At 42.8% G+C, this 14,301-nt stretch overlaps 1 protein-coding gene across 1 annotated transcript in view; it reads left to right on the top strand.

Moving 5' to 3' along the window:
• Positions 1-14,301, top strand: part of STOX2 (storkhead box 2) — a 111,851-nt gene that overhangs the window by 85,544 nt on the left and 12,006 nt on the right. The window contains exon 2 of the mRNA XM_011959556.1: positions 10,237-10,389. Within this exon, the coding sequence (XP_011814946.1) occupies positions 10,237-10,389 (153 nt within the window). The remainder of the gene's footprint in view (positions 1-10,236; positions 10,390-14,301) is intronic.

Genomic DNA, 14,301 nt, shown 5'->3' with positions numbered 1-14,301 from the left:
TTAAATATATATTAGGTCTCAGGGACAGGGTAAGCACTCAACATCCATTATCTCATTTAATCCTCTCAGTGAGGCTACGAGGTAAACATCAGTATGTATACTTTACAAAAGAAGAAATTGAAACTCAAAAAATTAAATAATTTGCCCCAAATCACACAACCAGTGAGGAGCAGAACTGGGCTCTGAACCTAAAGTTTTGACTACAAAGCCCATGGCCTTTAACACCATCTTGTAATGCTGAATTGAAGAGAGAAAAGTTACTTAATTGTACAGGGACTTGGAAGTTTCCTCTGTGTATCTGATCTAATTCCGCATCCTTTCTTTCATGCCTCTGAATTCTTACATAGGCCTTTCATAATGACCTTCATCGCAGTTGGAAGGAGTAGGAGGGTGTTCAGTTTTAGGGGGGTTGGTAGCAGTCAATCAGTATAATTTTGTTGTAATTTGGGAACTGTCAACCTGTCCATATTTGTAGTTAGTTTAATTAGGCCTTCCTGTCCTATTACAATTATATTTTACAGAAATCAGTCCCACTACTGTTGTCATCCGTAAACTGATGAAGCAGAGAATACAAAGACTGGGAAACAGCTCTGGTGATTCTCACTTAAAAGGAGGGAAAGTGAATGTGTGACCTAGAGATGTTAGACTGATTTATAAGCTGAAGTTGGGAAATATCATCAGTGGAAATTGGAGCATCTAATGTCTAGTGTTAGGCCGGGTTATGCTGCAGAATGAACATGGAAGAGAAGTACAGTGCGGCTTAAAATAGGAATTTATGTTCTGTCCTATGTGATGCACTTAAGGAAAAGGAAGACGTCATATTACTCAGGTGCTCTTGTTGGTCAGGTGCTTTACAGAATTTCAGGGCATCTGGGAGATCTTGCTAATTGTTGTCATCTAGGACTAGTACTTCATCATGATTTTATCCCTGTTGCTAAATGGCTTTAACCTCATTCTGGTTGAAGGACTGGAGCACAAGTGGCAGCTGGTGTTGGAAAACATCTTGTACGGTAGCAGGGCCTTGCCTCTTCTTGTCTATGTATGTAGGACCTTTTGATTCTACACGCGTTTGAGGACCTGCCGTGTAAAAGCATCCGGCTAGGTTTTATTCCATGTGCCTAACACATACCACCCTGGACGCAGTTGATAGGTTATAGTGTGGAGCCTTAGCAAAGGCATTAATTACGGAAGCCTCTGATTGGTCCCAGGGCTCATATTTCTATCCTACCTTTTCTGCTACGCATCTCTTGCAAATAGCTAAATGGTCCAATAAAAGTTGTAGTCATTCCTATCAGAGATGTCAGGAATCACCTCTGGCGATGGGGAAGGTGGCTCTTGGCCAGGGCACTCTCACCCACCCCTGCCCATGGATGGCCCTTCTCTGCCTGACTCTCTACCCTTTCTTCCTTGTCTGTCTCTGCTTATTCTGTGATAACCTTTTTACCTCTAGTCCAAATCTGAGTAACAAGAGCAATCGCTAATATGACTCACAAAAGGTTGCGGACTGGGAAGATCATGAGTTTCTTCTGTAGACCAATGAGCCAATGAATTCGTCACTTCACCTAGTGGCATTAGACAGACTGATCAGCACAAAGGCTCGGGTGATGTGGGGGACGTTAACTCATTCTTTTTGGTGCCCTTAGCCACCATGGTTACTGTTGTTTAACTCTACTCCCATTAGAAGTTTCTTAGTAAGTAATAGCTAATGGACACCAGTATTTCAGTGTGATTGATGGGTGTCTTCTGTTTATGCTCTCTTTTGATTAAAATGATTTACTCAAATAATAGCTTAGGAATTGGACCTGCTTTAAGATACCCATTAGGTGTTGAAGTAAAGCATTAGGAAACGTTTAAAAAGTTGTTATAGAATCTCTAAATATTCTAAAATTCCTTTTATATGCTGTTTCCTTCAGTTGACTATTACCAACAGGCTCAGCCTTCAACTTTTGAAATCAGTGGCGCTTGAAACAAACCTACAGTAAACTAGTAAAAGTGCCTTTTCATTGCCAGTTTTCTTCTGAATGTCAGATACAAACATTGGAAAGTCAAGAATAGTAATCTGGTTTCAAAGGAAAGCTGCTTAAAACGCAGGAGCATGTGTGGTCACGGGAGCCGTCTACTCTGCCCCACCATTTGGGTGTTGTGGTCTTCCAGAGAGCACATAGAAAAGAAGTATGTGTGTGTGTGTGTGTGTTTTTTTAAGAAGAGCTTTTTTAAAAATATTGTAGTAGGCCTTCTGGTAAAAGAACCAAACGGCATTAATACATAAAATTGGAATTAATAAATAGAATTAAATTGTAAAACACAAGATTTGTCTGAGGTGCTGCATCTGAGAAGTTGTTCACTTAACTGTAACCTCAGAAAGCGGGCGATTTCCCCAAGCCCAAGAGCATTTAATGTAACACCTGGCAAATGAATCCGAAGAGTTTGTTGAGAGGAATAGAGTTGCCTTGTCGCCATGCCCATAGTGCATTTTACAGACATGTTTGACTATTTTTATGAGGAATCACAATATCCACTACTTGTGGTGATTTTATTGGCATCCATAATTTTAACTTGAGTGTTAATTTTGGCAGTACAGAGAACAAAAGGGGCACACATTAGTTCTGAGGAACAAAGCTGAGCAAGACTTTAAATTTAGAAAGAGAAAATGATGAAGCCTTTATTGTAAGGAAAAAAAATTACTAGCCAGTATATGGAGCCATTTCTTTGAAAATTAAAGCCTAACTTTTTCAGATCAGATGAGTGTTAAAATAGTTTCCCCAGCATGATGGAAACAGAGCTAGACGCTCGTACTATATGATGCTTTTATGCCAGAATTCTGCTGCATTGATATAGGATCATAGGATTTAGGAGCCTGAAGGAACCTTTGAAATCATTTCATCCAAACTCTCATTTTACAGATGAGGAAACAGGCACAGAGTGGATAATTGTATTTTGTTTTAAGAGACTGGATACTTACCAAAATATCTCTCAAATGCTTTTTGTATACTGGGAATTTCCAAATTATAAACTAGTACAGTTTCAGAACCGCATTTGTAAGTGAGTTGTTTTGGTACAAGAACTTCATTAATGTCAAAGATAACTCTTCAACCCAGAGGATAGATTACATTCACACTTCGAATGAAAAATAGTACCTTAAAAGGAAAACAAGATAATTCTTATGGAATGTTGGTGCCTGAAAAAAAAATTATTGAAAGAAAGCTAAGATGGAGGATGGAGGCTGGTATTTTTTTTTTTTTTTTTTTTTTTTTTGAGACGGAGTCTCGCTCTGTCGCCCGGGCTGGAGTGCAGTGGCCGGATCTCAGCTCACTGCAAGCTCCGCCTCCCGGGTTCACGCCATTCTCCTGCCTCAGCCTCCCAAGTAGCTGGGACTACAGGCGCCGCCACCACGCCTGGCTAGATTTTTGTGTTTTTTCAGTAGAGACGGGGTTTCACCGTGTTAGCCAGGATGGTCTCGATCTCCTGACCTCGTGATCCACCCGTCTCGGCCTCCCAAAGAGCGCAAATCACAAGCTTGAGCCCCCGCGCCCGGCCGGAGGCTGGTACGTTCCATGCTGTTTGCTGTGATGCAGTTCACCTGGGGAAATTCTGGCTTCCCTTTTCTTCCACAGTTGTATGAGGATGGGTGCTTTAAGATGGAATGACATAGTTTTATGTTGGCTTCTGTAGCAGGTATCTTTTGGAAAGCTACGGATGTCACCCAGGAAGGAGAGAGTATAAACTGTTGTGAAAGTCACATCCCAGGAGCGGTGCTGGCCTCCTGCGTGTGCACAGGCTGAGGAGTTCCTGGAACCTCATCAATTAATGACTGCAAAAAGTGAAAATGCCATTTATAAAGGACAGGGCTTTATTAGTCTTTTTTTTTTTTTTTTCCACAAATAGAACCAAGATAAGAACAGTTTTGGAACTTGAGTGCTTAAAGGTATTTGATGTGTAATAGGAATTCGGATATTTCTTGAAAGAATGAATTGTGTGAGAGAGAGTTTTTTTTGAAATAACTCCAACTAAAGTAACGGGCCAAAATTTGGACGGGGAAAGTAGACAGAGGGATTTAAATAGTGAAAATGGATGCGCTTGATAAAGCTATTTCCTGAGGTAGGGGTGACTAGCTGTAGACCCTCAAAGAGCAGGTTGGCATCTGCAGGACCTCTGCCTGTTGTCCGTTGCGCGAACGGTTTTAGGAGTCACCAGCTCTTTCTCCTCAGTTGCACAAGAGTGATTTTCTTATACAAGCATATCATGTGTTTTTGTCTGTATGAAAACATGGGCAGTGCCCCATCAGCATCAAGAATAAGATCTAAGCCTTCTTGTCAACCAGGATCTGGTTGGTCTATTTTTCTCTGTATCTCACCGCCAGCCTGCCCCAGGGGAGCCTGAACCTGCCGCAGCTCCCCAGGCTCAGCTCCGCAGGCTGCCTGGTCTCAGCATGCTGCCTCCCGCGCTGCCTGGGCTGTTCCGCCTCTCCTGGAGGGGGTCGTCTTCCACGACCCTCATCATCCACCCGGCTACTGTTTCTCTTCAGGCCAGTCAGCTGACAGTGACCTCACATGAAAGCAGTGTCCACATTTTCACTCATGCATTTTAAATGTTAAATGCTCTTAAAACAGAAGTTTACCTACAATTGTAATCTTTTCATGTCTTTTCACATTTTAAGTTCACTTAAAAATCTATGGAATTCTTCCTCTGTCCAGGACACCGAGTTTGGTTTTATCTGAAATAGCCTAGATTTGACAAAAGTCCTCTGAGGACTGTACTTAAATGGATATTCGTAAGAAAATAAAGCTGAACTAAAACCTATCAACTCCTCCTTTTTTAGAACAATAGGACAGAATTATAGCAGTTTGGAAAGAATTTTGTAGCTGACAAAGTGCCAATGTGCTTTAAGATGAGTTGTTGTTATGAATGTGTTCTGAACTAATTCTGACGATAGAAAAATCCATCCTATAAATTGTAGACAAGTAAATTATAATTCACACTTCATGCAAAATATGGTAGTTTCTGTAGATTATGTAGATTATCATGACCAACAATATTTTAGCAGTACTTACATTCTGTTTTTTCTTCTTTGAAGAAATAAATGTGGTCCAGTAGTTGCAAGAATTTTCTAGTAGCGTATCTTTTTTTTTTTTTTAATACTTTAAGTTCTAGGGTACATGTGCACAACGTGCAGGTTTGTTATATATGTATACATGTGCCATGTTGGTCTTAAATATGAATAGTTGGCTCATTAAGCAGGTTTATATAAGATCTACAGAAGATTATGGTAAACTTGAATAATGTTTATGTTGTGTTGAGAGACACCTGTGATTCCTTTAATACAGATCTTAAATGCATGTTCTAAGCTTCACTTAATATATAATTATTCTTTTAAAAAATCTACTTGTTTTTCTTAATTTTTAATTTCTTATTGCTATATAATAGTTGTATTATAAAGTTATTTTTCTATAGTAACTGCTGTGTTTGGAGGACTATTGCTCATGCAGTTAATTGGGGGAGTCTTAGAAATTGCATGGCTAAACTTATTCTCTTTTTGTTTGCTATTATTTAGCAAAAATATTAATAAAATTATAATCCTTTAAGATTACTAAGAAATTCCTTGGATTATAATGTTAAACATGGATATTCATTCATTCAACAGACATTTGTTGGCTAGGCACCGCATCATTCTAGGGGCTGGGAATGTGGCATTCACGTTGCCTTCTGTCACGGAGCTTACATTCGAGTGAGTGAGACAGACAGCAAACCAGTGAACCAAACCCACATGCACACATGCAGGGAGAGAAGACAATAAACGTGGCTGTGTTGGAACAGCAGTAGACCAGACAGTCAGGTTAGGGCTTTCTGATGAGGTGCCATTTGAATTCACACCTAAAGCATGAAAAGCCAGTCTTGAAAGGTTGACCCAAGGAGCATCCCAGGCCAAGGGCACAAAAAAATACAAAGACCCTGAGTTGAGGAAATGCCTGACATGCTCAAAGAATAGAGGAGGTTGTGAGTGGCACGTAAGGATGGAGGTGGGGAGAGGTCCTAGCGTTGGGTGGACAGGCTCAGACCATGTGGGCCCTTGTAGGCCTACCAAAGAATTCAGCTTTTCTTCTAAGTGCAGTAGGCAGTCCCTGGAGGATTTTATGCAGGAAGTGGTGTGCATTTTGTTTTCCTAAGAGGACCTTGGCTGCTCTGTGGAGAGGGGAGTGTTGGAGGCAGGAGGGAAAGCTGAACATCATCAAGTTATGATGGACCAGGTGAGAGATGATGGCAGTTTGAGGGAGCTCCAGGGATAGAATCCAGGGGACAGACCAGGCAGCATTAGGGTGTAGACAGCATTGCTGATGGGCTTGGGGATGGGAAAGGAGTTGAAAGTAATATATCTTAGTGCAACACAAAAATGAGATGAGGTGGAGACAGTTATTTAGAACATCCAAATTCCATTTTGTTCTACATTCTGAGTTAAAAGTTACTGCCCATATTCATTATTATAGTGAAACTGAACTTTTCCAAAGCAAATGCCATTCAGACGCACTTAAAGCATGCTGCCTCTTGGAGTTGGCTGCAATGAATGAAAAGAAATTAACCGAGAATATGGCAGTGAAACCAAACAAATTGTTTCAGCTAAATCCGTAAGGACAATCACGACCTAAACTTAAGCAGTTAATTTTGCTAATAGTCATTTTTTTTTTTTACAGAGGGTTCGAGTTTCTTCTTATGACCTATACAAAAATCTGGAAATAGTCCGACCTGCATTTTGGGGATCATAGTTAGTATTTTAGTATCTTTCATCTTCTGAGATGTTCTTAGTTATATAATAGGCACACATTAGAAGGTATTGACCTCTCAAGTGATACCCAAGTCCAGAGGTTCTGGAATCTGCATTGATCCTCTCCCTCTTTGCCCGTGATCCTATCTTCTTTTTCATCTGACTTTTAAAATCATCCCGGGTGACTTTCAGGGGCTAACTTATCACTCTGTAAGAAAGTCGGCCTCAGTGCCCTGTCCTATCCAGTGGAGGTGGAGTGAGAGAGAAGGAACCACAGGCCAGTGTCTCAGACTGTCTGTGCCTGAGCTGTAGGGCCTGCTGTGGAGAGGGCGGGGCCAAACAGGTGAACTTCGCAACTCCACCTCCGCTGCAGCTCGCACCAGCACTCAGCCAATCTTAACATATTTCTTATGTATTTATTGATTTGGAGACAGGGTCTTGCTCTGTCGGCCAGGCTGGAGTGCAGTGGCACAATCTCAGCTCACTGTAGCCTCGACCTCCTGAGCTCAAGCCATCTTCCCACCTTAGCCTCCCAAGCAGCTGGGACCACAGGCATGTGCCACCATGCCCAGCTAATTTTTGTAGTTTTTGTACAGATGGGGTCTCGTCATATTGCCCAGGCTGGTCTCAAACTCCTGGGCTCAAACAATCAGCCCGCCTTGACTGCTAGAAATGTTGGGATTATAGGTGTGAGCCATCACACCCAACCCACATTAGGTTTTAGAATAAGACTTTGTTTGGGCTGGGCATGGTGGCTCCCACCTGTAATCCTAGCTTTTTAAGAGGTGGCCAGACTGTAGTCCTAGCTATTTGGAAGGCTGAGGTGGGAGGATCTCTTGAGTTCAAGGTTGCAGTGAGCTATGATTGTGCCATTTCACTCCAGCCTGAGTCACAGAGCCAGACCCTGTCTCAAAACAAAACAAAACAAACAAACAAAAACAGCTTTTTTGGGGGGGGAAAAAAAGGATATGACAAGTCTTTTCTTTAAGATTTAAATACATTGTTCTAGACAGTTGCAAACTTGCCCACTGAGGTGGTCCTAGCCCACATCATTCGGTCACTTTTGAGTCACCATTATGAATTGAGGTTCACCAGCCAATGAGTGAAACTCACATCCCCCAAAATGGGCCCAAGTTCACGCTCACTCTCGCCTGCTCCTGCCCCACAAAATATTATAAGAATTTTTCCGAGGGCGTCTCTTTATGATGCCTATGACCCATAGGCCCCAGAAATGTGTGGCTTCTGAGCTAGGTCAGTTCCTGGCTTCTGCTGATTTTTCTCTCTTCCTCCTTTTCTGGATGTGGGTGCTCCTGTCTCCCTCTGGCCACTGGGACAATGTCTTATCCTTCTCATATCCATCTTGCAGAGAGTGGAGCTACAGTAGAGCTGATGGGAGCCGCATGTGGTCCAGGGAAAGGGGGGCATTGAACTGCGCTGGCTTTGGGAAGGGGGTGAGACCCGGGCCTTGAGCGCTGGAGTCCTGCTGCTTTGTCCGAGGCACCTGCTGGACTCTCCCCACACACCCTGATCTTCATCCCAGGCCCAGCTGCCCGATTTCGTCTAGCAAACCATTTCTTGTCTAGCCCATCAGAGCAGCAGGGACTCTACACTCCTCCTGCAAACTGGGAACTATAGCTGGGCACGGCTTTAAGTACGTGACAGTGAGGAGGCTGGTCCACGCCACAGCAGCCATACACCTTGTCGGGGAGGGTGTTACTTAATGCCACAGGCCCACCCGAGTCTCGGTTTTGGTCAGCTATGGTAGCTTATTACATGCTTCAGAAACAAAAACGGAGAGATTATGTGCGTACATTTAGGAAATCAGATTAGAAACTTAACAGACCCCGTGAGCCCTTCTGTGTTCCACTGTGTTGATAATTTGCATCCTCTTTGTGTAGGACATCTTTTCAAGTGCAACCTTGGAGAACCCCAGGTATAAAACAGGTGGCACTCAGGTGACAGAAGCTGGCTTTCCTGCTGTCCCAGCGTCTGCTTCTGCTGGGGGCACCTCTGTGCCAGAAATATTCCAGGAAATTCTAGGCATCCTTGGAGCATCACTGGAAAATCACTGCACTGTGGCATAAAGACGAGAAATGAAGACAGACATTTGCATTGTGGGTTGACATCTCAAGAGTCACCGTCCATCGCCCCTCCGATGCGGGGTCTTCAGCCTCTCCTGCCTCCATGGGCCCTTTTAGTGTGCAGCAGGCCACAATCTCTGAGGGAATTGTAATCTGCCTTCTCCCACCCCTCCCAGGCCATCATCCCCACGACCACCACAGTCATCTTTCTGAAATCCACACCTGCCTTTGGCGTTCCACGGCTCACCACCCCTCATAGAATGCAGAGCTTGGACACTCAGCTCTTTATTCATGGTCGTCCCTACCTACCTGTACCCCTTCTCTTTTTTTTTTTTTCTTTTTTTTTTTTGAGACGGAGTCTTGCTCTGTCGCCCCGGCTGGAGTGCAGTGGCGGGATCTCAGCTCACTGCAAGCTCTGCCTTCCGGGTTTACGCCATTCTCCTGCCTCAGCCTCCCGAGTAGCTGGGACTATAGGCACCCGCCACCTCGCCCGGCTAGTTTTTTGCATTTTTTTTAGTAGAGACAGGGTTTCACTGTGTTAACCAGGATGGTCTCGATCTCCTGACCTCCTGATCCGCCTGTCTCGGCCTCCCAAAGTGCTGGGATTACAGGCTTGAGCCACCGCACCCGGCCCCACTTCTCTTCTGTGTGCCCCAGAGAACATCTGCTTCTAGGTCCCAGCCCTGCAGGGACACACCTACTCTTGAGCACTGGGTTCAGATTACACCTCCTTGGTGGAACCTTGGAACTTCCTGCTTCTGAGCCCCACCCTCACCTCCCCATGCCGTTATCCTCCCTCTCTCAGCACCCAGATGTTGTTCTGTTCTCTTGTGCGCCTGCCACACAACGTTGGGAACTTTGATCTATTTGTCTGTCTCCTCCACTTAAATAGAAGCTGAGGGCAGAGGTGTCTGGGGAGAGGCGCGCACTCACTCCCTGCAGCTCCTGTGCCCCCAGCAGACGCAAAGGCGTTCGGTGTTTGAAAGAATGAATCATCGAGTTACACTAATGCAATTTGTCGGGATATGAATGGCAGTTATTAAATAAATCAGCTCCAAGTTAATAAAAACGGAAATAAAATCCTGTTGTTGCGAGACTTTCAGAACTAGGACTATTGAAATGAGATCTCAGATGTTAAAGGGAGGTTTTATTTGTGTGTCGAGGCAGTAGGAGCTTCCACTGCGTGCGGAAGTCTTTCCACCTGAGTGGAACTGGCTGTGGCTTCCGTGTTCAGGGTGGAAGTGGCAAGCAGTTCTGTGTGCGGAGCTGACTGTGTTCATCGGACCGGGGCTGGGTGGGCGCGTGAAGGTGGGAGGGGTGTGGACGGGTGAAGGTGGGTGTCTGACGGACGACCGGCGCTTTTAATGAACCGCTCACTTGAAAACTGTCTTTCCGCAGGTGATGTGTCACCCATCAGTATGTCTCCGATCAGTCAGTCTCAGTTTATTCCACTCGGGGAAATCCTCTGCTTGGCCATCTCAGCAATGAACTCGGCAAGAAAACCTGTCACGCAAGAAGCACTGATGGAACACCTGACCACGTGCTTCCCAGGTAACCAGGCGGGAACGGAGCGCTTTCCAGGTGGCCTGTGCTCTGGTCACTCTGGGACTTCACATGGACTGTTCTGCCCATGTTTAAAGATAATAGGAAAAAACCCTTCCCCAAAACTGACCAGAAGCTTTCCTTACTTCTGTAATTAAAAATTCAGGCACCTGCATGACATCAAAAAATCACTTAACTGCTTCAGCTGGAATACTTTTTCAATTGGCACCGAGAGGAAGAAATTAATTCAGAATTCATGAAGAATCTGGCAAAAATGACCAGGACTCCAGTCAGTCATTCTTTGCAATCTAATCTTTAAATACACGAACGTGAGGGTTCAACAGCTGAAAACTTTAGTCCTGGGGAGTTAAACTGCAGAAAGGGTCATGTCAAAAATTAACATATCTGACCTATTTGTGTCATGGCTTGATGAGTTTTAAGAAAATAATATTTGATAAATTAGGATTTCATTTTTAAAAAATAAAATATTTACTTTTTTCTTAAATATTATAAAAAGAAGGCAACAGCCCAGCCGTTGTGTGAGTGGCATTTGATGCTTTCCGTGCTGGAGGGCGTTAGGAAGGGTGACAAGCTGCAGGATGCAGGACCGTCTCTCAAGAGAGCCAGTGTATTGTCACCCCACCCCCAAATGGAGATCCTGCCAGAGCTGCCAATCTTATGTTTCAAGAGAATCTGGAAATTTGGTCTTAACGTGAAATCTCTACGTTTCTTAAATATTGACAATTGTATGTGTGTATACATTTTAACATTTGTGTGCCAGCAACGTGCAAGTCAAATGAAATACATTAGCAGGCTACCAGTTTACCAACCTGGTGTGGACTCAGCCTGTTTCTAGATTGAAATAGAGATTATATTAAAAGGGAACGTTTGATATATTTTTCATTCAACTTAGAAGAGATCTTAGTAAATATAAGCTGTTAATATGAGTATCAGTTAGCTTTTGCTACAAAAATTCTGAGTAACAAACAACTACAGAACATCAAAGGCCTGTGGCAACAAGCATAGATTTCACTCCTGCCTCTGTGGGTTCCCCAGGAGTCAGCAGATCCAGGTGGGGCCCAGCAGGGTAGTTTTGCTCCATCTGTACCCATCCTATTTAGAAAAGGGGGCAAATGGAGAGCTCTTTCACTTGTGGAATGTCAGAGGCACCAGAGCACAAGCCCACTGCATGAAGGCTCTTCAAGCTTTGTTCATGCCAGCCCCATTAACATTGCAGTGACCAAAGCAAACCTGCTAAACTCAAAGTGAAGGTGTGGGGATGTGCACTCCACACATGGGATGAGAACGGGAGGACTAGTTCTAAGCTGAGCAGAGATCTTATCTACCATATTGGTTTCCCTGCTTTTCCTTGTGTCCCAGAGAAACGTTTTCTCCCTCTCCTTGTGATATTTCCTCCTTTTTCAATATTCTAATTACTATGTTTGATAATATGTATATGGTTCAAAATCTCTAACATGAACCCACCCTTGCAACGTACAAATTATTTTAAGCTTTCTAGCATTTTAGTATCTCTGAATCGTCTCCACTATCTGATTGCCTATCTCTTTTTGTTAAGTCCTAGGCAAACCCCTTTGCTTTCAGTACTGAGAGAAACAGAATCCCAGGTGAGAGCCACCTAAGTGGGGAGAAATAGAATCCCAGGTGAGAGCCACCTAAGTGGGGAGAAATAGAATCCCAGGTGAGAGCCACCTAAGTGGGGACAGATAGTGTTGGCAAACATGACGATCTTAGAGAAGGGACCTGCTTTCTGCCCTGCAAGTGCGTAGCCACTTCTGACATTGAACAACCCAGCAGCTTTTTAAATCCTTGTATTTTTATTTAGCTTCATGAGAAATCACACGGCGTTTCTAAAGTTGCTTACATACCACCCATTTTGGGGCTATAAAGAATGGAAAGAACATAGAGCCAGTGTGTAATAGTAAGATGCTCCTCACTGCCAAGCAGCTGATAACAATATCACTAACTTGGAATGCTTTGTGGAGTAATCCATAGGTCATTTGTACTTGAAAGAATAACTGTTGTGCTAGCTTTTATGGCAAGGGAACTTAAATCCCAAGGCCCTGGTTTTCAGACAGACAGAGAGCTTTTTCTTCTGTGTGACACTGATGACTCATTGGTCAGCCTCAGAAGTTTGCAGGGACACCATACAAACCCGAGTCTAGCACAGGAGTTTGCTAACCTGCAGGCCTAGTGTGGCCCACCGCCTGTTTTTGTAAATAAAGTTTTATTGGAACACAGCCGTGCCCATTTGCTCATGAATGATCTTTGGCTCTTTATGCAATAGTGGCAGAGTTGAGTAGTGGGAATGGAGGTCGTATGGCTAAAAGCCTAACATATTTTCTATGTGGTTCTTTACAGAAAAAGTATGCTGACCCCTGGGCTAGGGCATGGTGGTAACTATTTAAAGTTATGTTCTGTAATAGCTCCAGATTTTAAACTGTATTTCATAAAATATCAAAGTTTGTTTCCTGCCTGCCTGCCTTGTTTCCTTTCTTCTTAGCTCCCTTTCTCCTTTCCTTTCCTTCCTTCCTTTACTTTTTTTTTTTTGTCTGTCTTTTGCTATCACTTAAGCTATAGCAGAAGAAAATATTTTAGAAAACCTAACCCTTTAAATTCTACTTGAAAATCATATTTTCATGACAGTGCTAAAACTCTGGAGGGATTTAAAGATCATATTTATATTTTTTGTTTTTTAAAGACAAGAATAAAGTATTTAGTTCTTTTATATCTTACTACTGTAAAATAAAGTTTTTGAGCCAAAGTATTATTAAAATATTTGAATCTCATATTTAATATATATTTTATGAATCAAAAGTATAGTCTAGAATTTGGCTTCTTTTCTTGTTTTGGGTATCTATATTCTAAAGAAAGTTTAGTGAAAAGTCTTCTAGTAAAAATTTCTGATACATCAAAACTTAAACCTTTTTATCGCTTTTCTATAAAAGTGAAAAAAAGTTGGCTGAATTCTTGAAAACCAACTCAACAACTTTTATCTATCAGTTTCCATTACAGAATCAAGAATATTTTTAAAAGGTTTATAAAGAATAATACTTGCTTCTCATATTTCTAAATAACTACACATCCATTCATCCAGAATGATCATTTAAATTGGTCTGGTACCTGTTACAACTGAATCTTTCTGGGAGGAAGGCTGGTCTTCAGGGACATAGAGATAGACCTATAAGGCTAGGTATGGAGCTGAATTTGACTTGAGAGATTGCTGGAGAATATTAATATTACATACACTGTGTTCTGTCTGCCATTCCTCTCCTTATGTCAGCTCTTATCGAATTCTTCTTCAGCCAGCATTCTTCACAAACAAGAATAATCTAACGAGGCTCATTAAAGGGTTTCACTTAAAAGTGCTTATCATATAGAACAGGTCCACGTGCTCTCTGTTCTGACAGTTTGTCAGATTTGCAGTACTAAAGCAATACATAGAGGCTGATTGTGGTGGCTCACACCTGTAATCCCAGCACTTTGGGAGGCTGAGGTGGGCAGATCACTTGAGGTCAGGAGTTCCAGACCAACCTGGCCAACATGGTAAAACCCATCTCTACTGAAAATACAAAAATTAGCCATGTGTGGTGGCACGTGCCTATAATCCCAGCTACTCGGGTGGCTGAGGTACAATAATCACTTGAACCTGAGAGGCAGAGGTTGCAGTGAGCCGAGATTGTGCCACTTCTCTCCAGCTCCGGTGACAGAGTGAGATGTTATCTCAAAAAAAAAAAAAAAAAGCAAAAAAAAAAAAAAACAAAACGAAGGTCCAAGCAGATCACATTGTCTTTCTGTGTTTCTGTAAAGTTATTTTTGCTTTGAAAAATGTAAAGGTGTGGAAGAGGTCAGGTTCAGGCCTGTTAGGATGTAAAGTGTATTTTTGTTCTTTAAGCCCTCAAC

Source organism: Colobus angolensis, unplaced genomic scaffold, assembly GCF_000951035.1.
Source record: "Colobus angolensis palliatus isolate OR3802 unplaced genomic scaffold, Cang.pa_1.0 Scaffold5, whole genome shotgun sequence".
Lineage (NCBI taxonomy): Eukaryota > Metazoa > Chordata > Mammalia > Primates > Cercopithecidae > Colobus > Colobus angolensis.
The sequence above is the reverse complement of the archived record's forward strand: the minus strand, read 5'-3'. Positions and strand labels throughout refer to the sequence as shown.